This window comes from Salmo salar, chromosome 18 (assembly GCF_965601325.2).
Source record: "Salmo salar chromosome 18, fSalSal1, whole genome shotgun sequence".
Classification (NCBI taxonomy): domain Eukaryota; kingdom Metazoa; phylum Chordata; class Actinopteri; order Salmoniformes; family Salmonidae; genus Salmo; species Salmo salar.
In genome coordinates this window covers 35,808,789-35,835,315 of record NC_138308.1, presented here as the reverse complement: position 1 = coordinate 35,835,315, position 26,527 = coordinate 35,808,789, and the positions used below count along the sequence as shown (strand labels likewise).

The 26,527-nt window shown below is 48.1% G+C and overlaps 1 protein-coding gene across 1 annotated transcript in view; it reads right to left on the bottom strand.

The window, feature by feature from the left end:
• LOC106591367 (ABC transporter G family member 23) overlaps window positions 1–26,527 on the bottom strand; it is a 118,759-nt gene that overhangs the window by 66,798 nt on the left and 25,434 nt on the right. The window contains exons 9-10 of the mRNA XM_082964926.1: window positions 25,998–26,094; window positions 25,657–25,825 (exon numbers count right to left, since the gene is read on the bottom strand). Of these exons, the coding sequence (XP_082821052.1) occupies window positions 25,657–25,825; window positions 25,998–26,094 (266 nt within the window). The remainder of the gene's footprint in view (window positions 1–25,656; window positions 25,826–25,997; window positions 26,095–26,527) is intronic.

Genomic DNA, 26,527 nt, shown 5'->3' with positions numbered 1-26,527 from the left:
ACACCCTATTCCTCCATCTAGTGGACTACTTCTGACCAGCAGGACAGTGTTACACCCTATTCCTCCATCTAGTGGACTACTTCTGACCAGGAGGACAGTGTTACACCCTATTCCTCCATCTAGTGGACTACTTCTGACCAGCAGGACAGTGTTACACCCTATTCCTCCATCTAGTGGACTACTTCTGACCAGCAGGACAGTGTTACACCCTATTCCTCCATCTAGTGGACTACTTCTGACCAGGAGGACAGTTACACCCTATTCCTCCATCTAGTGGACTACTTCTGACCAGGGGAACAGTGTTACACCCTATTCCTCCATCTAGTGGACTACTTCTGACCAGCAGGACAGTGTTACACCCTATTCCTCCATCTAGTGGACTACTTCTGACCAGGAGAACAGTGTTACACCCTATTCCTCCATCTAGTGGAATACTTCTGACCAGGAGAACAGTGTTACACCCTATTCCTCCATCTAGTGAGTGGACTACTTCTGACCAGGAGGACAGTGTTACACCCTATTCCTCCATCTAGTGGACTACTTCTGACCAGGAGAACAGTGTTACACCCTATTCTTCCATCTAGTGGACTACTTCTGACCAGGAGGACAGTGTTACACCCTATTCCTCCATCTAGTGGACTACTGCTGACCAGGAGAACAGTGTTACACCCTATTCCTCCATCTAGTGGACTACTTCTGACTAGCAGGACAGTGTTACACCCTATTCCTCCATCTAGTGGACTACTTCTGACCAGGAGGACAGTTACACCCTATTCCTCCATCTAGTGGACTACTTCTGACCAGGAGGACAGTTACAACCTATTCCTCCATCTAGTGGACTACTTCTGACCAGCAGGACAGCGTTACACCCTATTCCTCCATCTAGTGGACTACTTCTGACCAGCAGGATAGTGTTACACCCTATTCCTCCATCTAGTGGACTACTTCTGACCAGGAGGACAGTGTTACACCCTATTTCTCCATCTAGTGGACTACTTCTGACCAGCAGGACAGTGTTACACCTTATTCCTCCATCTAGTGGACTACTTCTGACCAGGAGGACAGTGTTACACCCTATTCCTCCATCTAGTGGACTACTTCTGACCAGGAGGACAGTGTTACACCCTATTCCTCCATCTAGTGGACTACTTCTGACTAGGAGAACAGTGTTACACCCTATTCCTCCATCTAGTGGACTACTTCTGACCAGGAGAACAGTGTTACACCCTATTCCTCCATCTAGTGGACTACTTCTGACCAGGAGGACAGTGACACCCTATTCCTCCATCTAGTGGACTACTTCTGACCAGGAGGACAGTTACACCCTATTCCTCCATCTAGTGGACTACTTCTGACCAGCAGGACAGTGTTACACCCTATTCCTCCATCTAGTGGACTACTTCTGACCAGGAGGACAGTGTTACACCCTATTCCTCCATCTAGTGGACTACTTCTGACCAGGAGAACAGTGTTACACCCTATTCCTCCATCTAGTGGACTACTTCTGACCAGGAGGACAGTTACACCCTATTCCTCCATCTAGTGGACTACTTCTGACCAGCAGGACAGTGTTACACCCTATTCCTCCATCTAGTGGACTACTTCTGACCAGGAGGACAGTGTTACACCCTATTCCTCCATCTAGTGGACTACTTCTGACCAGCAGGACAGTGTTACACCCTATTCCTCCATCTAGTGGACTACTTCTGACCAGGAGGACAGTGTTACACCCTATTCCTCCATCTAGTGGACTACTTCTGACCAGCAGGACAGTGTTACACCCTATTCCTCCATCTAGTGGACTACTTCTGACCAGGAGGACAGTGTTACACCCTATTCCTCCATCTAGTGGACTACTTCTGACCAGCAGGACAGTGTTACACCCTATTCCTCCATCTAGTGGACTACTTCTGACCAGCAGGACAGTGTTACACCCTATTCCTCCATCTAGTGGACTACTTCTGACCAGGAGGACAGTTACACCCTATTCCTCCATCTAGTGGACTACTTCTGACCAGGAGAACAGTGTTACACCCTATTCCTCCATCTAGTGGACTACTTCTGACCAGCAGGACAGTGTTACACCCTATTCCTCCATCTAGTGGACTACTTCTGACCAGGAGGACAGTGTTACACCCTATTCCTCCATCTAGTGGACTACTTCTGACCAGGAGGACAGTGTTACACCCTATTCCTCCATCTAGTGGACTACTTCTGACCAGGAGGACAGTGTTACACCCTATTCCTCCATCTAGTGGACTACTGCTGACCAGGAGAACAGTGTTACACCCTATTCCTCCATCTAGTGGACTACTTCTGACTAGCAGGACAGTGTTACACCCTATTCCTCCATCTAGTGGACTACTTCTGACCAGGAGGGCAGTTACACCCTATTCCTCCATCTAGTGGACTACTTCTGACCAGGAGACAGTTACACCCTATTCCTCCATCTAGTGGATACTTCTGACCAGGAGACAGTGTTACACCCTATTCCTCCATCTAGTGAGTGGACTACTTCTGACCAGGAGGACAGTGTTACACCCTATTCCTCCATCTAGTGGACTACTTCTGACCAGGAGAACAGTGTTGCACTCTATTCTTCCATCTAGTGGACTACTTCTGACCAGGAGGACAGTGTTACACCCTATTCCTCCATCTAGTGGACTACTTCTGACCAGGAGGACAGTGTTACACCCTATTCCTCCATCTAGTGGACTACTTCTGACCAGCAGGACAGTGTTACACCCTATTCCTCCATCTAGTGGACTACTTCTGACCAGGAGGACAGTGTTACACCCTATTCCTCCATCTAGTGGACTACTTCTGACCAGGAGGACAGTGTTACACCCTATTCCTCCATCTAGTGGACTACTTCTGACCAGCAGGACAGTGTTACACCCTATTCCTCCATCTAGTGGACTACTTCTGACCAGGAGGACAGTTACACCCTATTCCTCCATCTAGTGGACTACTTCTGACCAGGAGAACAGTGTTACACCCTATTCCTCCATCTAGTGGACTACTTCTGACCAGGAGAACAGTGTTACACCCTATTCCTCCATCTAGTGGACTACTTCTGACCAGGAGGACAGTGTTACACCCTATTCCTCCATCTAGTGGACTACTTCTGACCACACCCTATTCCTCCATCTAGTGGACTACTTCTGACCAGGAGGACAGTGTTACACCCTATTCCTCCATCTAGTGGACTACTTCTGACCAGCAGGACAGTGTTACACCCTATTCCTCCATCTAGTGGACTACTTCTGACCAGGAGGACAGTGTTACACCCTATTCCTCCATCTAGTGGACTACTTCTGACCAGCAGGACAGTGTTACACCCTATTCCTCCATCTAGTGGACTACTTCTGACCAGGAGGACAGTGTTACACCCTATTCCTCCATCTAGTGGACTACTTCTGACCAGCAGGACAGTGTTACACCCTATTCCTCCATCTAGTGGACTACTTCTGACCAGCAGGACAGTGTTACACCCTATTCCTCCATCTAGTGGACTACTTCTGACCAGGAGGACAGTTACACCCTATTCCTCCATCTAGTGGACTACTTCTGACCAGGGGAACAGTGTTACACCCTATTCCTCCATCTAGTGGACTACTTCTGACCAGCAGGACAGTGTTACACCCTATTCCTCCATCTAGTGGACTACTTCTGACCAGGAGAACAGTGTTACACCCTATTCCTCCATCTAGTGGAATACTTCTGACCAGGAGAACAGTGTTACACCCTATTCCTCCATCTAGTGAGTGGACTACTTCTGACCAGGAGGACAGTGTTACACCCTATTCCTCCATCTAGTGGACTACTTCTGACCAGGAGAACAGTGTTACACCCTATTCTTCCATCTAGTGGACTACTTCTGACCAGGAGGACAGTGTTACACCCTATTCCTCCATCTAGTGGACTACTGCTGACCAGGAGAACAGTGTTACACCCTATTCCTCCATCTAGTGGACTACTTCTGACTAGCAGGACAGTGTTACACCCTATTCCTCCATCTAGTGGACTACTTCTGACCAGGAGGACAGTTACACCCTATTCCTCCATCTAGTGGACTACTTCTGACCAGGAGGACAGTTACAACCTATTCCTCCATCTAGTGGACTACTTCTGACCAGCAGGACAGCGTTACACCCTATTCCTCCATCTAGTGGACTACTTCTGACCAGCAGGATAGTGTTACACCCTATTCCTCCATCTAGTGGACTACTTCTGACCAGGAGGACAGTGTTACACCCTATTTCTCCATCTAGTGGACTACTTCTGACCAGCAGGACAGTGTTACACCTTATTCCTCCATCTAGTGGACTACTTCTGACCAGGAGGACAGTGTTACACCCTATTCCTCCATCTAGTGGACTACTTCTGACCAGGAGGACAGTGTTACACCCTATTCCTCCATCTAGTGGACTACTTCTGACTAGGAGAACAGTGTTACACCCTATTCCTCCATCTAGTGGACTACTTCTGACCAGGAGAACAGTGTTACACCCTATTCCTCCATCTAGTGGACTACTTCTGACCAGGAGGACAGTGACACCCTATTCCTCCATCTAGTGGACTACTTCTGACCAGGAGGACAGTTACACCCTATTCCTCCATCTAGTGGACTACTTCTGACCAGCAGGACAGTGTTACACCCTATTCCTCCATCTAGTGGACTACTTCTGACCAGGAGGACAGTGTTACACCCTATTCCTCCATCTAGTGGACTACTTCTGACCAGGAGAACAGTGTTACACCCTATTCCTCCATCTAGTGGACTACTTCTGACCAGCAGGACAGTGTTACACCCTATTCCTCCATCTAGTGGACTACTTCTGACCAGGAGGACAGTGTTACACCCTATTCCTCCATCTAGTGGACTACTTCTGACCAGCAGGACAGTGTTACACCCTATTCCTCCATCTAGTGGACTACTTCTGACCAGCAGGACAGTGTTACACCCTATTCCTCCATCTAGTGGACTACTTCTGACCAGGAGGACAGTGACACCCTATTCCTCCATCTAGTGGACTACTTCTGACCAGGAGGACAGTTACACCCTATTCCTCCATCTAGTGGACTACTTCTGACCAGCAGGACAGTGTTACACCCTATTCCTTCATCTAGTGGACTACTTCTGACCAGGAGGACAGTTACACCCTATTCCTCCATCTAGTGAACTACTTCTGACCAGCAGGACAGTTACACCCTATTCCTCCATCTAGTGGACTACTTCTGACCAGGAGGACAGTGTTACACCCTATTCCTCCATCTAGTGGACTACTTCTGACCAGCAGGACAGTGTTACACCCTATTCCTCCATCTAGTGGACTACTTCTGACCAGGAGGACAGTTACACCCTATTCCTCCATCTAGTGGACTACTTCTGACCAGGAGAACAGTGTTACACCCTATTCCTCCATCTAGTGGACTACTTCTGACCAGCAGGACAGTGTTACACCCTATTCCTCCATCTAGTGGACTACTTCTGACCAGGAGGACAGTTACACCCTATTCCTCCATCTAGTGGACTACTTCTGACCAGGATAACAGTGTTACACCCTATTCCTCCATCTAGTGGAATACTTCTGACCAGGAGAACAGTGTTACACCCTATTCCTCCATCTAGTGAGTGGACTACTTCTGACCAGGAGGACAGTGTTACACCCTATTCCTCCATCTAGTGGACTACTTCTGACCAGGAGAACAGTGTTGCACTCTATTCTTCCATCTAGTGGACTACTTCTGACCAGGAGGACAGTGTTACACCCTATTCCTCCATCTAGTGGACTACTGCTGACCAGGAGAACAGTGTTACACCCTATTCCTCCATCTAGTGGAATACTTCTGACTAGCAGGACAGTGTTACACCCTATTCCTCCATCTAGTGGACTACTTCTGACCAGGAGGACAGTGTTACACCCTATTCCTCCATCTAGTGGACTACTTCTGACCAGGAGGACAGTTACACCCTATTCCTCCATCTAGTGGACTACTTCTGACCAGCAGGACAGTGTTACACCCTATTCCTCCATCTAGTGGACTACTTCTGACCAGGAGGACAGTGTTACACCCTATTCCTCCATCTAGTGGACTACTTCTGACCAGGAGGACAGTGTTACACCCTATTCCTCCATCTAGTGGACTACTTCTGACCAGCAGGACAGTGTTACACCCTATTCCTCCATCTAGTGGACTACTTCTGACCAGGAGGACAGTGTACACCCTATTCCTCCATCTAGTGGACTACTTCTGACCAGGAGGACAGTGTTACACCCTATTCCTCCATCTAGTGGACTACTTCTGACCAGCAGGACAGTGTTACACCCTATTCCTCCATCTAGTGGACTACTTCTGACCAGGAGGACGACACCCCCCCCGTGCTCTCGACCAGCAGGCGCCCCTATTCCTCCATCTAGTGGACTACTTCTGACCAGGAGGACAGTGTTACACCCTATTCCTCCATCTAGTGGACTACTTCTGACCAGCAGGACAGTGTTACACCCTATTCCTCCATCTAGTGGACTACTTCTGACCAGGAGGACAGTTACACCCTATTCCTCCATCTAGTGGACTACTTCTGACCAGGAGAACAGTGTTACACCCTATTCCTCCATCTAGTGGACTACTTCTGACCAGCAGGACAGTGTTACACCCTATTCCTCCATCTAGTGGACTACTTCTGACCAGGAGGACAGTTACACCCTATTCCTCCATCTAGTGGACTACTTCTGACCAGGATAACAGTGTTACACCCTATTCCTCCATCTAGTGGAATACTTCTGACCAGGAGAACAGTGTTACACCCTATTCCTCCATCTAGTGAGTGGACTACTTCTGACCAGGAGGACAGTGTTACACCCTATTCCTCCATCTAGTGGACTACTTCTGACCAGGAGAACAGTGTTGCACTCTATTCTTCCATCTAGTGGACTACTTCTGACCAGGAGGACAGTGTTACACCCTATTCCTCCATCTAGTGGACTACTGCTGACCAGGAGAACAGTGTTACACCCTATTCCTCCATCTAGTGGACTACTTCTGACTAGCAGGACAGTGTTACACCCTATTCCTCCATCTAGTGGACTACTTCTGACCAGGAGGACAGTTACACCCTATTCCTCCATCTAGTGGACTACTTCTGACCAGGAGGACAGTTACAACCTATTCCTCCATCTAGTGGACTACTTCTGACCAGCAGGACAGCGTTACACCCTATTCCTCCATCTAGTGGACTACTTCTGACCAGCAGGATAGTGTTACACCCTATTCCTCCATCTAGTGGACTACTTCTGACCAGGAGGACAGTGTTACACCCTATTCCTCCATCTAGTGGACTACTTCTGACCAGCAGGACAGTGTTACACCTTATTCCTCCATCTAGTGGACTACTTCTGACCAGGAGGACAGTGTTACACCCTATTCCTCCATCTAGTGGACTACTTCTGACCAGGAGGACAGTGTTACACCCTATTCCTCCATCTAGTGGACTACTTCTGACTAGGAGAACAGTGTTACACCCTATTCCTCCATCTAGTGGACTACTTCTGACCAGGAGAACAGTGTTACACCCTATTCCTCCATCTAGTGGACTACTTCTGACCAGGAGGACAGTGTTACACCCTATTCCTCCATCTAGTGGACTACTTCTGACCAGCAGGACAGTGTTACACCCTATTCCTCCATCTAGTGGACTACTTCTGACCAGGAGGACAGTGTTACACCCTATTCCTCCATCTAGTGGACTACTTCTGACCAGCAGGACAGTGTTACACCCTATTCCTCCATCTAGTGGACTACTTCTGACCAGCAGGACAGTGTTACACCCTATTCCTCCATCTAGTGGACTACTTCTGACCAGGAGGACAGTTACACCCTATTCCTCCATCTAGTGGACTACTTCTGACCAGGGGAACAGTGTTACACCCTATTCCTCCATCTAGTGGACTACTTCTGACCAGCAGGACAGTGTTACACCCTATTCCTCCATCTAGTGGACTACTTCTGACCAGGAGAACAGTGTTACACCCTATTCCTCCATCTAGTGGAATACTTCTGACCAGGAGAACAGTGTTACACCCTATTCTTCCATCTAGTGGACTACTTCTGACCAGGAGGACAGTGTTACACCCTATTCCTCCATCTAGTGGACTACTGCTGACCAGGAGAACAGTGTTACACCCTATTCCTCCATCTAGTGGACTACTTCTGACTAGCAGGACAGTGTTACACCCTATTCCTCCATCTAGTGGACTACTTCTGACCAGGAGGGCAGTTACACCCTATTCCTCCATCTAGTGGACTACTTCTGACCAGGAGGACAGTTACACCCTATTCCTCCATCTAGTGGAATACTTCTGACCAGGAGAACAGTGTTACACCCTATTCCTCCATCTAGTGAGTGGACTACTTCTGACCAGGAGGACAGTGTTACACCCTATTCCTCCATCTAGTGGACTACTTCTGACCAGGAGAACAGTGTTACACCCTATTCCTCCATCTAGTGGACTACTTCTGACCAGCAGGACAGTGTTACACCCTATTCCTCCATCTAGTGGACTACTTCTGACCAGGAGGACAGTTACACCCTATTCCTCCATCTAGTGGACTACTTCTGACCAGGAGAACAGTGTTACACCCTATTCCTCCATCTAGTGGACTACTTCTGACTAGCAGGACAGTGTTACACCCTATTCCTCCATCTAGTGGACTACTTCTGACCAGGAGGGCAGTTACACCCTATTCCTCCATCTAGTGGACTACTTCTGACCAGGAGGACAGTTACACCCTATTCCTCCATCTAGTGGACTACTTCTGACCAGCAGGACAGTGTTACACCCTATTCCTCCATCTAGTGGACTACTTCTGACCAGGAGGACAGTTACACCCTATTCCTCCATCTAGTGGACTACTTCTGACCAGGAGAACAGTGTTACACCCTATTCCTCCATCTAGTGGACTACTTCTGACCAGCAGGACAGTGTTACACCCTATTCCTCCATCTAGTGGACTACTTCTGACCAGGAGGACAGTTACACCCTATTCCTCCATCTAGTGGACTACTTCTGACCAGGAGAACAGTGTTACACCCTATTCCTCCATCTAGTGGAATACTTCTGACCAGGAGAACAGTGTTACACCCTATTCCTCCATCTAGTGAGTGGACTACTTCTGACCAGGAGGACAGTGTTACACCCTATTCCTCCATCTAGTGGACTACTTCTGACCAGGAGAACAGTGTTGCACTCTATTCTTCCATCTAGTGGACTACTTCTGACCAGGAGGACAGTGTTACACCCTATTCCTCCATCTAGTGGACTACTGCTGACCAGGAGAACAGTGTTACACCCTATTCCTCCATCTAGTGGAATACTTCTGACTAGCAGGACAGTGTTACACCCTATTCCTCCATCTAGTGGACTACTTCTGACCAGGAGGACAGTTACACCCTATTCCTCCATCTAGTGGACTACTTCTGACCAGGAGGACAGTTACAACCTATTCCTCCATCTAGTGGACTACTTCTGACCAGCAGGACAGCGTTACACCCTATTCCTCCATCTAGTGGACTACTTCTGACCAGCAGGATAGTGTTACACCCTATTCCTCCATCTAGTGGACTACTTCTGACCAGGAGGACAGTGTTACACCCTATTCCTCCATCTAGTGGACTACTTCTGACCAGCAGGACAGTGTTACACCTTATTCCTCCATCTAGTGGACTACTTCTGACCAGGAGGTCAGTGTTACACCCTATTCCTCCATCTAGTGGACTACTTCTGACCAGGAGGACAGTGTTACACCCTATTCCTCCATCTAGTGGACTACTTCTGACCAGGAGAACAGTGTTACACCCTATTCCTCCATCTAGTGGACTACTTCTGACCAGGAGAACAGTGTTACACCCTATTCCTCCATCTAGTGGACTACTTCTGACCAGGAGGACAGTGTTACACCCTATTCCTCCATCTAGTGGACTACTTCTGACCAGCAGGACAGTGTTACACCCTATTCCTCCATCTAGTGGACTACTTCTGACCAGGAGGACAGTGTTACACCCTATTCCTCCATCTAGTGGACTACTTCTGACCAGCAGGACAGTGTTACACCCTATTCCTCCATCTAGTGGACTACTTCTGACCAGCAGGACAGTGTTACACCCTATTCCTCCATCTAGTGGACTACTTCTGACCAGGAGGACAGTTACACCCTATTCCTCCATCTAGTGGACTACTTCTGACCAGGGGAACAGTGTTACACCCTATTCCTCCATCTAGTGGACTACTTCTGACCAGCAGGACAGTGTTACACCCTATTCCTCCATCTAGTGGACTACTTCTGACCAGGAGAACAGTGTTACACCCTATTCCTCCATCTAGTGGAATACTTCTGACCAGGAGAACAGTGTTACACCCTATTCCTCCATCTAGTGAGTGGACTACTTCTGACCAGGAGGACAGTGTTACACCCTATTCCTCCATCTAGTGGACTACTTCTGACCAGGAGAACAGTGTTACACCCTATTCTTCCATCTAGTGGACTACTTCTGACCAGGAGGACAGTGTTACACCCTATTCCTCCATCTAGTGGACTACTGCTGACCAGGAGAACAGTGTTACACCCTATTCCTCCATCTAGTGGACTACTTCTGACTAGCAGGACAGTGTTACACCCTATTCCTCCATCTAGTGGACTACTTCTGACCAGGAGGGCAGTTACACCCTATTCCTCCATCTAGTGGACTACTTCTGACCAGGAGGACAGTTACACCCTATTCCTCCATCTAGTGGAATACTTCTGACCAGGAGAACAGTGTTACACCCTATTCCTCCATCTAGTGAGTGGACTACTTCTGACCAGGAGGACAGTGTTACACCCTATTCCTCCATCTAGTGGACTACTTCTGACCAGGAGAACAGTGTTACACCCTATTCTTCCATCTAGTGGACTACTTCTGACCAGGAGGACAGTGTTACACCCTATTTCTCCATCTAGTGGACTACTGCTGACCAGGAGAACAGTGTTACACCCTATTCCTCCATCTAGTGGACTACTTCTGACTAGCAGGACAGTGTTACACCCTATTCCTCCATCTAGTGGACTACTTCTGACCAGGAGGGCAGTTACACCCTATTCCTCCATCTAGTGGACTACTTCTGACCAGGAGGACAGTTACAACCTATTCCTCCATCTAGTGGACTACTTCTGACCAGCAGGACAGCGTTACACCCTATTCCTCCATCTAGTGGACTACTTCTGACCAGCAGGACAGTGTTACACCCTATCCCTCCATCTAGTGGACTACTTCTGACCAGGAGGACAGTTACACCCTATTCCTCCATCTAGTGGACTACTTCTGACCAGGAGAACAGTGTTACACCCTATTCCTCCATCTAGTGGACTACTTCTGACCAGCAGGACAGTGTTACACCCTATTCCTCCATCTAGTGGACTACTTCTGACCAGGAGAACAGTGTTACACCCTATTCCTCCATCTAGTGGAATACTTCTGACCAGGAGAACAGTGTTACACCCTATTCCTCCATCTAGTGAGTGGACTACTTCTGACCAGGAGGACAGTGTTACACCCTATTCCTCCATCTAGTGGACTACTTCTGACCAGGAGAACAGTGTTACACCCTATTCTTCCATCTAGTGGACTACTTCTGACCAGGAGGACAGTGTTACACCCTATTCCTCCATCTAGTGGACTACTGCTGACCAGGAGAACAGTGTTACACCCTATTCCTCCATCTAGTGGACTACTTCTGACTAGCAGGACAGTGTTACACCCTATTCCTCCATCTAGTGGACTACTTCTGACCAGGAGGACAGTTACACCCTATTCCTCCATCTAGTGGACTACTTCTGACCAGGAGAACAGTGTTACACCCTATTCTTCCATCTAGTGGACTACTTCTGACCAGGAGGACAGTGTTACACCCTATTTCTCCATCTAGTGGACTACTGCTGACCAGGAGAACAGTGTTACACCCTATTCCTCCATCTAGTGGACTACTTCTGACTAGCAGGACAGTGTTACACCCTATTCCTCCATCTAGTGGACTACTTCTGACCAGGAGGGCAGTTACACCCTATTCCTCCATCTAGTGGACTACTTCTGACCAGGAGGACAGTTACAACGTATTCCTCCATCTAGTGGACTACTTCTGACCAGCAGGACAGCGTTACACCCTATTCCTCCATCTAGTGGACTACTTCTGACCAGCAGGATAGTGTTACACCCTATTCCTCCATCTAGTGGACTACTTCTGACCAGGAGGACAGTGTTACACCTTATTCCTCCATCTAGTGGACTACTTCTGACCAGGAGGACAGTGTTACACCCTATTCCTCCATCTAGTGGACTACTTCTGACCAGGAGGACAGTGACACCCTATTCCTCCATCTAGTGGACTACTTCTGACCAGGAGGACAGTTACACCCTATTCCTCCATCTAGTGGACTACTTCTGACCAGCAGGACAGTGTTACACCCTATTCCTCCATCTAGTGGACTACTTCTGACCAGGAGGACAGTGTTACACCCTATTCCTCCATCTAGTGGACTACTTCTGACCAGCAGGACAGTGTTACACCCTATCCCTCCATCTAGTGGACTACTTCTGACCAGGAGGACAGTTACACCCTATTCCTCCATCTAGTGGACTACTTCTGACCAGGAGAACAGTGTTACACCCTATTCCTCCATCTAGTGGACTACTTCTGACCAGCAGGACAGTGTTACACCCTATTCCTCCATCTAGTGGACTACTTCTGACCAGGAGAACAGTGTTACACCCTATTCCTCCATCTAGTGGAATACTTCTGACCAGGAGAACAGTGTTACACCCTATTCCTCCATCTAGTGAGTGGACTACTTCTGACCAGGAGGACAGTGTTACACCCTATTCCTCCATCTAGTGGACTACTTCTGACCAGGAGAACAGTGTTACACCCTATTCTTCCATCTAGTGGACTACTTCTGACCAGGAGGACAGTGTTACACCCTATTCCTCCATCTTGTGGACTACTGCTGACCAGGAGAACAGTGTTACACCCTATTCCTCCATCTAGTGGACTACTTCTGACTAGCAGGACAGTGTTACACCCTATTCCTCCATCTAGTGGACTACTTCTGACCAGGAGGACAGTTACACCCTATTCCTCCATCTAGTGGACTACTTCTGACCAGGAGGACAGTTACAACCTATTCCTCCATCTAGTGGACTACTTCTGACCAGCAGGACAGCGTTATACCCTATTCCTCCATCTAGTGGACTACTTCTGACCAGCAGGATAGTGTTACACCCTATTCCCCCATCTAGTGGACTACTTCTGACCAGGAGGACAGTGTTACACCCTATTCCTCCATCTAGTGGACTACTTCTGACCAGCAGGACAGTGTTACACCTTATTCCTCCATCTAGTGGACTACTTCTGACCAGGAGGACAGTGTTACACCCTATTCCTCCATCTAGTGGACTACTTCTGACCAGGAGGACAGTTACACCCTATTCCTCCATCTAGTGGACTACTTCTGACCAGGAGGACAGTTACACCCTATTCCTCCATCTAGTGGACTACTTCTGACCAGGAGAACAGTGTTACACCCTATTCCTCCATCTAGTGGACTACTTCTGACCAGCAGGACAGTGTTACACCCTATTCCTCCATCTAGTGGACTACTTCTGACCAGGAGGACATTTACACCCTATTCCTCCATCTAGTGGACTACTTCTGACCAGGAGAACAGTGTTACACCCTATTCCTCCATCTAGTGGAATACTTCTGACCAGGAGAACAGTGTTACACCCTATTCCTCCATCTAGTGAGTGGACTACTTCTGACCAGGAGGACAGTGTTACACCCTATTCCTCCATCTAGTGGACTACTTCTGACCAGGAGAACAGTGTTACACTCTATTCTTCCATCTAGTGGACTACTTCTGACCAGGAGGACAGTGTTACACCCTATTCCTCCATCTAGTGGACTCCTGCTGACCAGGAGAACAGTGTTACACCCTATTCCTCCATCTAGTGGACTACTTCTGACTAGCAGGACAGTGTTACACCCTATTCCTCCATCTAGTGGACTACTTCTGACCAGGAGGACAGTTACACCCTATTCCTCCATCTAGTGGACTACTTCTGACCAGGAGGACAGTTACAACCTATTCCTCCATCTAGTGGACTACTTCTGACCAGCAGGACAGCGTTACACCCTATTCCTCCATCTAGTGGACTACTTCTGACCAGCAGGATAGTGTTACACCCTATTCCTCCATCTAGTGGACTACTTCTGACCAGGAGGACAGTGTTACACCCTATTCCTCCTTCTAGTGGACTACTTCTGACCAGCAGGACAGTGTTACACCTTATTCCTCCATCTAGTGGACTACTTCTGACCAGGAGGTCAGTGTTACACCCTATTCCTCCATCTAGTGGACTACTTCTGACCAGGAGGACAGTGTTACACCCTATTCCTCCATCTAGTGGACTACTTCTGACTAGGAGAACAGTGTTACACCCTATTCCTCCATCTAGTGGACTACTTCTGACCAGGAGAACAGTGTTACACCCTATTCCTCCATCTAGTGGACTACTTCTGACCAGGAGGACAGTTACACCCTATTCCTCCATCTAGTGGACTACTTCTGACCAGCAGGACAGTGTTACACCCTATTCCTCCATCTAGTGGACTACTTCTGACCAGGAGGACAGTGTTACACCCTATTCCTCTATCTAGTGGACTACTTCTGACCAGCAGGACAGTGTTACACCCTATTCCTCCATCTAGTGGACTACTTCTGACCAGCAGGACAGTGTTACACCCTATTCCTCCATCTAGTGGACTACTTCTGACCAGGAGGACAGTTACACCCTATTCCTCCATCTAGTGGACTACTTCTGACCAGGGGAACAGTGTTACACCCTATTCATCCATCTAGTGGACTACTTCTGACCAGCAGGACAGTGTTACACCCTATTCCTCCATCTAGTGGACTACTTCTGACCAGGAGAACAGTGTTACAGCCTATTCCTCCATCTAGTGGAATACTTCTGACCAGGAGAACAGTGTTACACCCTATTCCTCCATCTAGTGAGTGGACTACTTCTGACCAGGAGGACAGTGTTACACCATATTCCTCCATCTAGTGGACTACTTCTGACCAGGAGAACAGTGTTACACCCTATTCTTCCATCTAGTGGACTACTTCTGACCAGGAGGACAGTGTTACACCCTATTCCTCCATCTAGTGGACTACTGCTGACCAGGAGAACAGTGTTACACCCTATTCCTCCATCTAGTGGACTACTTCTGACTAGCAGGACAGTGTTACACCCTATTCCTCCATCTAGTGGACTACTTCTGACCAGGAGGGCAGTTACACCCTATTCCTCCATCTAGTGGACTACTTCTGACCAGGAGGACAGTTACACCCTATTCCTCCATCTAGTGGAATACTTCTGACCAGGAGAACAGTGTTACACCCTATTCCTCCATCTAGTGAGTGGACTACTTCTGACCAGGAGGACAGTGTTACACCCTATTCCTCCATCTAGTGGACTACTTCTGACCAGGAGAACAGTGTTACACCCTATTCCTCCATCTAGTGGACTACTTCTGACCAGGAGGACAGTGTTACACCCTATTCCTCCATCTAGTGGACTACTTCTGACCAGCAGGACAGTGTTACACCCTATCCCTCCATCTAGTGGACTACTTCTGACCAGGAGGACAGTTACACCCTATTCCTCCATCTAGTGGACTACTTCTGACCAGGAGAACAGTGTTACACCCTATTCCTCCATCTAGTGGACTACTTCTGACCAGCAGGACAGTGTTACACCCTATTCCTCCATCTAGTGGACTACTTCTGACCAGGAGAACAGTGTTACACCCTATTCCTCCATCTAGTGGAATACTTCTGACCAGGAGAACAGTGTTACACCCTATTCCTCCATCTAGTGAGTGGACTACTTCTGACCAGGAGGACAGTGTTACACCCTATTCCTCCATCTAGTGGACTACTTCTGACCAGGAGAACAGTGTTACACCCTATTCTTCCATCTAGTGGACTACTTCTGACCAGGAGGACAGTGTTACACCCTATTCCTCCATCTAGTGGACTACTGCTGACCAGGAGAACAGTGTTACACCCTATTCCTCCATCTAGTGGACTACTTCTGACTAGCAGGACAGTGTTACACCCTATTCCTCCATCTAGTGGACTACTTCTGACCAGGAGGACAGTTACACCCTATTCCTCCATCTAGTGGACTACTTCTGACCAGGAGGACAGTTACAACCTATTCCTCCATCTAGTGGACTACTTCTGACCAGCAGGACAGCGTTATACCCTATTCCTCCATCTAGTGGACTACTTCTGACCAGCAGGATAGTGTTACACCCTATTCCTCCATCTAGTGGACTACTTCTGACCAGGAGGACAGTGTTACACCCTATTCCTCCATCTAGTGGACTACTTCTGACCAGCAGGACAGTGTTACACCTTATTCCTCCATCTAGTGGACTACTTCTGACCAGGAGGACAGTGTTACACCCTATTCCTCCATCTAGTGGACTACTTCTGACCAGGAGGACAGTGTTACACCCTATTCCTCCATCTAGTGGACTACTTCTGACTAGGAGAACAGTGTTACACCCTATTCCTCCATCTAGTGGACTACTTCTGACCAGGAGAACAGTGTTACACCCTATTCCTCCATCTAGTGGACTACTTCTGACCAGGAGGACAGTTACAACCTATTCCTCCATCTAGTGGACTACTTCTGACCAGCAGGACAGCATTATACCCTATTCCTCCATCTAGTGGACTACTTCTGACCAGCAGGATAGTGTTACACCCTATTCCTCCATCTAGTGGACTACTTCTGACCAGGAGGACAGTGTTACACCCTATTCCTCCATCTAGTGGACTACTTCTGACCAGCAGGACAGTGTTACACCTTATTCCTCCATCTAGTGGACTACTTCTGACCAGGAGGACAGTGTTACACCCTATTCCTCCATCTAGTGGACTACTTCTGACCAGGAGGACAGTGTTACACCCTATTCCTCCATCTAGTGGACTACTTCTGACTAGGAGAACAGTGTTACACCCTATTCCTCCATCTAGTGGACTACTTCTGACCAGGAGAACAGTGTTACACCCTATTCCTCCATCTAGTGGACTACTTCTGACCAGGAGGACAGTGACACCCTATTACTCCATCTAGTGGACTACTTCTGACCAGGAGGACAGTTACACCCTATTCCTCCATCTAGTGGACTACTTCTGACCAGCAGGACAGTGTTACACCCTATTCCTCCATCTAGTGGACTACTTCTGACCAGGAGGACAGTGTTACACCCTATTCCTCCATCTAGTGGACTACTTCTGACCAGGAGGACAGTGTTACACCCTATTCCTCCATCTAGTGGACTACTTCTGACCAGGAGGACAGTTACACCCTATTCCTCCATCTAGTGGACTACTTCTGACCAGGAGAACAGTGTTACACCCTATTCCTCCATCTAGTGGACTACTTCTGACCAGCAGGACAGTGTTACACCCTATTCCTCCATCTAGTGGACTACTTCTGACCAGGAGAACAGTGTTACACCCTATTCCTCCATCTAGTGGAATACTTCTGACCAGGAGAACAGTGTTACACCCTATTCCTCCATCTAGTGGACTACTTCTGACCAGCAGGACAGTGTTACACCGTATTCCTCCATCTAGTGGACTACTTCTGACCAGGAGGACAGTTACAACCTATTCCTCCATCTAGTGGACTACTTCTGACCAGCAGGACAGCGTTACACCCTATTCCTCCATCTAGTGGACTACTTCTGACCAGCAGGATAGTGTTACACCCTATTCCTCCATCTAGTGGACTACTTCTGACCAGGAGGACAGTGTTACACCCTATTCCTCCATCTAGTGGACTACTTCTGACCAGCAGGACAGTGTTACACCTTATTCCTCCATCTAGTGGACTACTTCTGACCAGGAGGACAGTGTTACACCCTATTCCTCCATCTAGTGGACTACTTCTGACCAGGAGGACAGTGTTACACCCTATTCCTCCATCTAGTGGACTACTTCTGACTAGGAGAACAGTGTTACACCCTATTCCTCCATCTAGTGGACTACTTCTGACCAGGAGAACAGTGTTACACCCTATTCCTCCATCTAGTGGACTACTTCTGACCAGGAGGACAGTGACACCCTATTACTCCATCTAGTGGACTACTTCTGACCAGGAGGACAGTTACACCCTATTCCTCCATCTAGTGGACTACTTCTGACCAGCAGGACAGTGTTACACCCTATTCCTCCATCTAGTGGACTACTTCTGACCAGGAGGACAGTGTTACACCCTATTCCTCCATCTAGTGGACTACTTCTGACCAGGAGGACAGTGTTACACCCTATTCCTCCATCTAGTGGACTACTTCTGACCAGGAGGACAGTTACACCCTATTCCTCCATCTAGTGGACTACTTCTGACCAGGAGAACAGTGTTACACCCTATTCCTCCATCTAGTGGACTACTTCTGACCAGCAGGACAGTGTTACACCCTATTCCTCCATCTAGTGGACTACTTCTGACCAGGAGAACAGTGTTACACCCTATTCCTCCATCTAGTGGAATACTTCTGACCAGGAGAACAGTGTTACACCCTATTCCTCCATCTAGTGGACTACTTCTGACCAGCAGGACAGTGTTACACCGTATTCCTCCATCTAGTGGACTACTTCTGACCAGGAGGACAGTGTTACACCCTATTCCTCCATCTAGTGGACTACTTCTGACCAGGAGGACAGTGTTACACCCTGTTCCTCCATCTAGTGGACTACTTCTGACCAGGAGGACAGTTACACCCTATTCCTCCATCTAGTGGACTACTTCTGACTAGGAGAACAGTGTTACACCCTATTCCTCCATCTAGTGGACTACTTCTGACCAGCAGGACATTGTTACACCCTATTCCTCCATCTAGTGGACTACTTCTGACCAGGAGGACAGTGTTACACCCTATTCCTCCATCTAGTGGACTACTTCTGACCAGCAGGACAGTGTTACACCCTATTCCTCCATCTAGTGGACTACTTCTGACCAGGAGAACAGTGTTACACCCTATTCCTCCATCTAGTCGACTACTTCTGACCAGGAGGACAGTTACACCCTCTTCCTCCATCTAGTGGACTACTTCTGACCAGGAGAACAGTGTTACACCCTATTCCTCCATCTAGTGGACTACTTCTGACCAGCAGGACAGTGTTACACCCTATTCCTCCATCTAGTGGACTACTTCTGACCAGGAGGACAGTGTTACACCCTATTCCTCCATCTAGTGGACTACTTCTTACCAGGAGGACAGTGTTACACCCTCTTCCTCCATCTAGTGGACTACTTCTGACCAGGAGGACAGTTACACCCTATTCCTCCATCTAGTGGACTACTTCTGACCAGGAGAACAGTGTTACACCCTATTCCTCCATCTAGTGGACTACTTCTGACCTGCAGGACAGTGTTACACCCTATTCCTCCATCTAGTGGACTACTTCTGACCAGGAGAACAGTGTTACACCCTATTCCTCCATCTAGTGGAATACTTCTGACCAGGAGAACAGTGTTACACCCTATTCCTCCATCTAGTGGACTACTTCTGACCAGGAGGACAGTGTTACACCCTATTCCTCCATCTAGTGGACTACTTCTGACCAGGAGGACAGTTACAACCTATTCCTCCATCTAGTGGACTACTTCTGACCAGCAGGACAGCGTTACACCCTATTCCTCCATCTAGTGGACTACTTCTGACCAGCAGGATAGTGTTACACCCTATTCCTCCATCTAGTGGACTACTTCTGACCAGGAGGACAGTGTTACACCCTATTCCTCCATCTAGTGGACTACTTCTGACCAGCAGGACAGTGTTACACCTTATTCCTCCATCTAGTGGACTACTTCTGACCAGGAGAACAGTGTTACACCCTATTCCTCCATCTAGTGGACTACTTCTGACCAGGAGGACAGTGACACCCTATTCCTCCATCTAGTGGACTACTTCTGACCAGGAGGACAGTTACACCCTATTCCTCCATCTAGTGGACTACTTCTGACCAGCAGGACAGTGTTACACCCTATTCCTTCATCTAGTGGACTACTTCTGACCAGGAGGACAGTTACACCCTATTCCTCCATCTAGTGAACTACTTCTTACCAGGAGGACAGTTACACCCTATTCCTCCATCTAGTGGACTACTTCTGACCAGGAGGACAGTGTTACACCCTATTCCTCCATCTAGTGGACTACTTCTGACCAGCAGGACAGTGTTACACCCTATTCCTCCATCTAGTGGACTACTTCTGACCAGGAGGACAGTTACACCCTATTCCTCCATCTAGTGGACTACTTCTGACCAGGAGAACAGTGTTACACCCTATTCCTCCATCTAGTGGACTACTTCTGACCAGCAGGACAGTGTTACACCCTATTCCTCCATCTAGTGGACTACTTCTGACCAGGAGGACAGTTACACCTTATTCCTCCATCTAGTGGACTACTTCTGACCAGGAGAACAGTGTTACACCCTATTCCTCCATCTAGTGGACTACTTCTGACCAGGAGGACAGTGTTACACCCTATTCCTCCATCTAGTGGACTACTTCTGACCAGCAGGACAGTGTTACACCCTATTCCTCCATCTAGTGGACTACTTCTTACCAGGAGAACAGTGTTACACCCTATTCCTCCATCTAGTGGACTACTTCTGACCAGGAGGACAGTTACACCCTATTCCTCCATCTAGTGGACTACTTCTGACCAGGAGAACAGTGTTACACCCTATTCCTCCATCTAGTGGACTACTTGTGACCAGCAGGACAGTGTTACACCCTATTCCTCCATCTAGTGGACTACTTCTGACCAGGAGGACAGTGTTACACTCTATTCCTCCATCTAGTGGACTACTTCTGACCAGGAGGACAGTGTTACACCCTATTCCTCCATCTAGTGGACTACTTCTGACCAGGAGGACAGTTACATCCTATTCCTCCATCTAGTGGACTACTTCTGACCAGGAGAACAGTGTTACACCCTATTCCTCCATCTAGTGGACTACTTCTGACCAGCAGGACAGTGTTACACCCTATTCCTCCATCTAGTGGACTACTTCTGACCAGGAGAACAGTGTTACACCCTATTCCTCCATCTAGTGGACTACTTCTGACCAGCAGGACAGTGTTACACCCTATTCCTCCATCTAGTGGACTACTTCTGACCAGGAGAACAGTGTTACACCCTATTCCTCCATCTAGTGGAATACTTCTGACCAGGAGAACAGTGTTACACCCTATTCCTCCATCTAGTGGACTACTTCTGACCAGCAGGACAGTGTTACACCGTATTCCTCCATCTAGTGGACTACTTCTGACCAGGAGGACAGTGTTACACCCTATTCCTCCATCTAGTGGACTAGTTCTGACCAGGAGGACAGTGTTACACCCTGTTCCTCCATCTAGTGGACTACTTCTGACCAGGAGGACAGTTACACCCTATTCCTCCATCTAGTGGACTACTTCTGACTAGGAGAACAGTGTTACACCCTATTCCTCCATCTAGTGGACTACTTCTGACCAGCAGGACATTGTTACACCCTATTCCTCCATCTAGTGGACTACTTCTGACCAGGAGGACAGTGTTACACCCTATTCCTCCATCTAGTGGACTACTTCTGACCAGGAGGACAGTGTTACACCCTATTCCTCCATCTAGTCGACTACTTCTGACCAGGAGGACAGTTACACCCTCTTCCTCCATCTAGTGGACTACTTCTGACCAGGAGAACAGTGTTACACCCTATTCCTCCATCTAGTGGACTACTTCTGACCAGCAGGACAGTGTTACACCCTATTCCTCCATCTAGTGGACTACTTCTGACCAGGAGGACAGTGTTACACCCTATTCCTCCATCTAGTGGACTACTTCTTACCAGGAGGACAGTGTTACACCCTCTTCCTCCATCTAGTGGACTACTTCTGACCAGGAGGACAGTTACACCCTATTCCTCCATCTAGTGTACTACTTCTGACCAGGAGAACAGTGTTACACCCTATTCCTCCATCTAGTGGACTACTTCTGACCTGCAGGACAGTGTTACACCCTATTCCTCCATCTAGTGGACTACTTCTGACCAGGAGAACAGTGTTACACCCTATTCCTCCATCTAGTGGAATACTTCTGACCAGGAGAACAGTGTTACACCCTATTTCTCCATCTAGTGGACTACTTCTGACCAGGAGGACAGTGTTACACCCTATTCCTCCATCTAGTGGACTACTTCTGACCAGGAGGACAGTTACAACCTATTCCTCCATCTAGTGGACTACTTCTGACCAGCAGGACAGCGTTACACCCTATTCCTCCATCTAGTGGACTACTTCTGACCAGCAGGATAGTGTTACACCCTATTCCTCCATCTAGTGGACTACTTCTGACCAGGAGGACAGTGTTACACCCTATTCCTCCATCTAGTGGACTACTTCTGACCAGCAGGACAGTGTTACACCTTATTCCTCCATCTAGTGGACTACTTCTGACCAGGAGGACAGTGTTACACCCTATTCCTCCATCTAGTGGACTACTTCTGACCAGGAGGACAGTGTTACACCCTATTCCTCCATCTAGTGGACTACTTCTGACTAGGAGAACAGTGTTACACCCTATTCCTCCATCTAGTGGACTACTTCTGACCAGGAGAACAGTGTTACACCCTATTCCTCCATCTAGTGGACTACTTCTGACCAGGAGGACAGTGACACCCTATTCCTCCATCTAGTGGACTACTTCTGACCAGGAGGACAGTTACACCCTATTCCTCCATCTAGTGGACTACTTCTGACAAGCAGGACAGTGTTACACCCTATTCCTTCATCTAGTGGACTACTTCTGACCAGGAGGACAGTTACACCCTATTCCTCCATCTAGTGAACTACTTCTTACCAGGAGGACAGTTACACCCTATTCCTCCATCTAGTGGACTACTTCTGACCAGGAGGACAGTGTTACACCCTATTCCTCCATCTAGTGGACTACTTCTGACCAGCAGGACAGTGTTACACCCTATTCCTCCATCTAGTGGACTACTTCTGACCAGGAGGACAGTTACACCCTATTCCTCCATCTAGTGGACTACTTCTGACCAGGAGAACAGTGTTACACCCTATTCCTCCATCTAGTGGACTACTTCTGACCAGCAGGACAGTGTTACACCCTATTCCTCCATCTAGTGGACTACTTCTGACCAGGAGGACAGTTACACCTTATTCCTCCATCTAGTGGACTACTTCTGACCAGGAGAACAGTGTTACACCCTATTCCTCCATCTAGTGGACTACTTCTGACCAGGAGGACAGTGTTACACCCTATTCCTCCATCTAGTGGACTACTTCTGACCAGCAGGACAGTGTTACACCCTATTCCTCCATCTAGTGGACTACTTCTTACCAGGAGAACAGTGTTACACCCTATTCCTCCATCTAGTGGACTACTTCTGACCAGGAGGACAGTTACACCCTATTCCTCCATCTAGTGGACTACTTCTGACCAGGAGAACAGTGTTACACCCTATTCCTCCATCTAGTGGACTACTTGTGACCAGCAGGACAGTGTTACACCCTATTCCTCCATCTAGTGGACTACTTCTGACCAGGAGGACAGTGTTACACTCTATTCCTCCATCTAGTGGACTACTTCTGACCAGGAGGACAGTGTTACACCCTATTCCTCCATCTAGTGGACTACTTCTGACCAGGAGGACAGTTACACCCTATTCCTCCATCTAGTGGACTACTTCTGACCAGGAGAACAGTGTTACACCCTATTCCTCCATCTAGTGGACTACTTCTGACCAGCAGGACAGTGTTACACCCTATTCCTCCATCTAGTGGACTACTTCTGACCAGGAGAACAGTGTTACACCCTATTCCTCCATCTAGTGGAATACTTCTGACCAGGAGAACAGTGTTACACCCTATTCCTCCATCTAGTGGACTACTTCTGACCAGGAGGACAGTGTTACACCCTATTCCTCCATCTAGTGGACTACTTCTGACCAGGAGGACAGTGTTACACCCTTTTCCTCCATCTAGTGGACTACTTCTGACCAGGAGAACAGTGTTACACCCTATTCCTCCATCTGGTGGACTACTTCTGACCAGCAGGACAGTGTTACACCCTATTCCTCCATCTAGCGGACTACTTCTGACCAGGAGGACAGTGTTACACCCTATTCCTCCATCCAGTGGACTACTTCTGACCAGGAGGACAGTGTTACACCCTATTCCTCCATCTAGTGGACTACTTCTGACCAGGAGGACAGTGTTACACCCTATTCCTCCATCTAGTGGACTACTTCTGACCAGGAGGACAGTTACACCCTATTCCTCCATCTAGTGGACTACTTCTGACCAGGAGGACAGTGTTACACCCTATTCCTCCATCTAGTGGACTACTTCTGACCAGGAGAACAGTGTTACACCCTATTCCTCTATCTAGTGGACTACTTCTGACCAGGAGGACAGTTACACCCTATTCCTCCATCCAGTGGACTACTTCTGACCAGCAGGACAGTGTTACACCCTATTCCTCCATCTAGTGGACTACTTCTGACCAGCAGGATAGTGTTACACCCTATTCCTCCATCTAGTGGTCTACTTCTGACCAGGAGGACAGTGTTACACCCTATTCCTCCATCTACAAGACTACTTCTGACCAGGAGAACAGTGTTACACCCTATTCCTCCATCTAGTGGACTACTTCTGACCAGGAGGACAGTGTTACACCCTATTCCTCCATCTAGTGGACTACTTCTGACCAGCAGGACAGTGTTACACCCTATTCCTCCATCTAGTGGACTACTTCTGACCAGGAGGACAGTGTTACACCCTATTCCTCCATCTAGTGGACTACTTCTGACCAGGAGGACAGTGTTACACCCTATTCCTCCATCTAGTGGACTACTTCTGACCAGGAGGACAGCGTTACACCCTATTCCTCCATCTAGTGGACTACTTCTGACCAGGAGGACAGTGTTACACCCTATTCCTCCATCTAGTGGACTACTTCTGACCAGCAGGACAGTGTTACACCCTATTCCTCCATCTAGTGGACTACTTCTGACCAGCAGGACAGTGTTACACCCTATTCCTCCATCTAGTGGACTACTTCTGACCAGCAGGACAGTGTTACACCCTATTCCTCCATCTAGTGGACTACTTCTGACCAGCAGGACAGTGTTACACCCTATTCCTCCATCTAGTGGACTACTTCTGACCAGCAGGACAGTTACACCCTATTCCTCCATCTAGTGGACTACTTCTGACCAGCAGGACAGTGTTACACCCTATTCCTCCATCTAGTGGACTACTTCTGACCAGCAGGACAGTGTGGTAGATAGAAGACACTGTGCTGTTTCACCGTACTGTAATAACTAAACACACAACATAGACTGTTGTTTCTAGGTTTTAATTAGTATTGGGGGAGGGGAAGCTGATCCTAGATTTTTACCTTGGAGAAACTTCACCCCGGAGCAAAGTCTCTCTGACTAACCAACAACCGATTGATCCAGTACCTGTTGCACGCTGGAGTTGTCCAGGAAGGAGAGCAGGGATTGGCTGAAGGAGCTGGAGGAGGTCTCATTGTTGACCACAGCCACCTGTATTCCCTTGGGGTCTCCTCCGATACACAGACACATCAGAGAGATCTGCATGACTGGCAGCAGGAACTGAAAAAACAGGGACCTGGACAGATACAATGCAATCAGACTGGGGTTGCAGAATTCTGTCAACTTTCCCAGAATTCACAGGTATTCCAGAAATTGTGGTTGGAAGGTTTCGGGATCATCATCTTCATCATTATCCTGTCTGCCTTCCTCCAGCTCATTCTACTCCTTTAATTCATCGTCATCCTCACCCAGGCATTCTCTTCATCCGCACCGTGGTCTTGATAATCAGAGCTGCGATGTTCCTCCACTTTGGCATCACATGCTTGACTCGTACCTTCCAGTCCGCTACACACACACACACACACACACACACACACACACACACACACACACACACACACACACACACCACACACCACACGTTTGTTTTACTATCCTTGTGGGGACCAAACAATTGATTAAAAATCCAATTTTTCCTAACCCTAACACTTAACCTAACCCTTACCTTAACCCCTAACCTAACCCTAACTCCTAACCCTAACTGCTAACCCTAGTTCTAACCCTAGTTGTAACCCTAAACCTAACACTTAAGCCTAAATAGCCTTTTTTCCCTGTGGGGACCGGCAAAATGTCCCCACTTGTCTGAATTTTTCTTGTTTTACTATCCTTGTGAGGACTTCTGGTCCCGACAAAGATAGTAAAACCCAACACACACAGTATCAAATATCTGAGGAAATTCAAGACAATAGCTGAAACACTGTAGTATTGGTATCGGGTT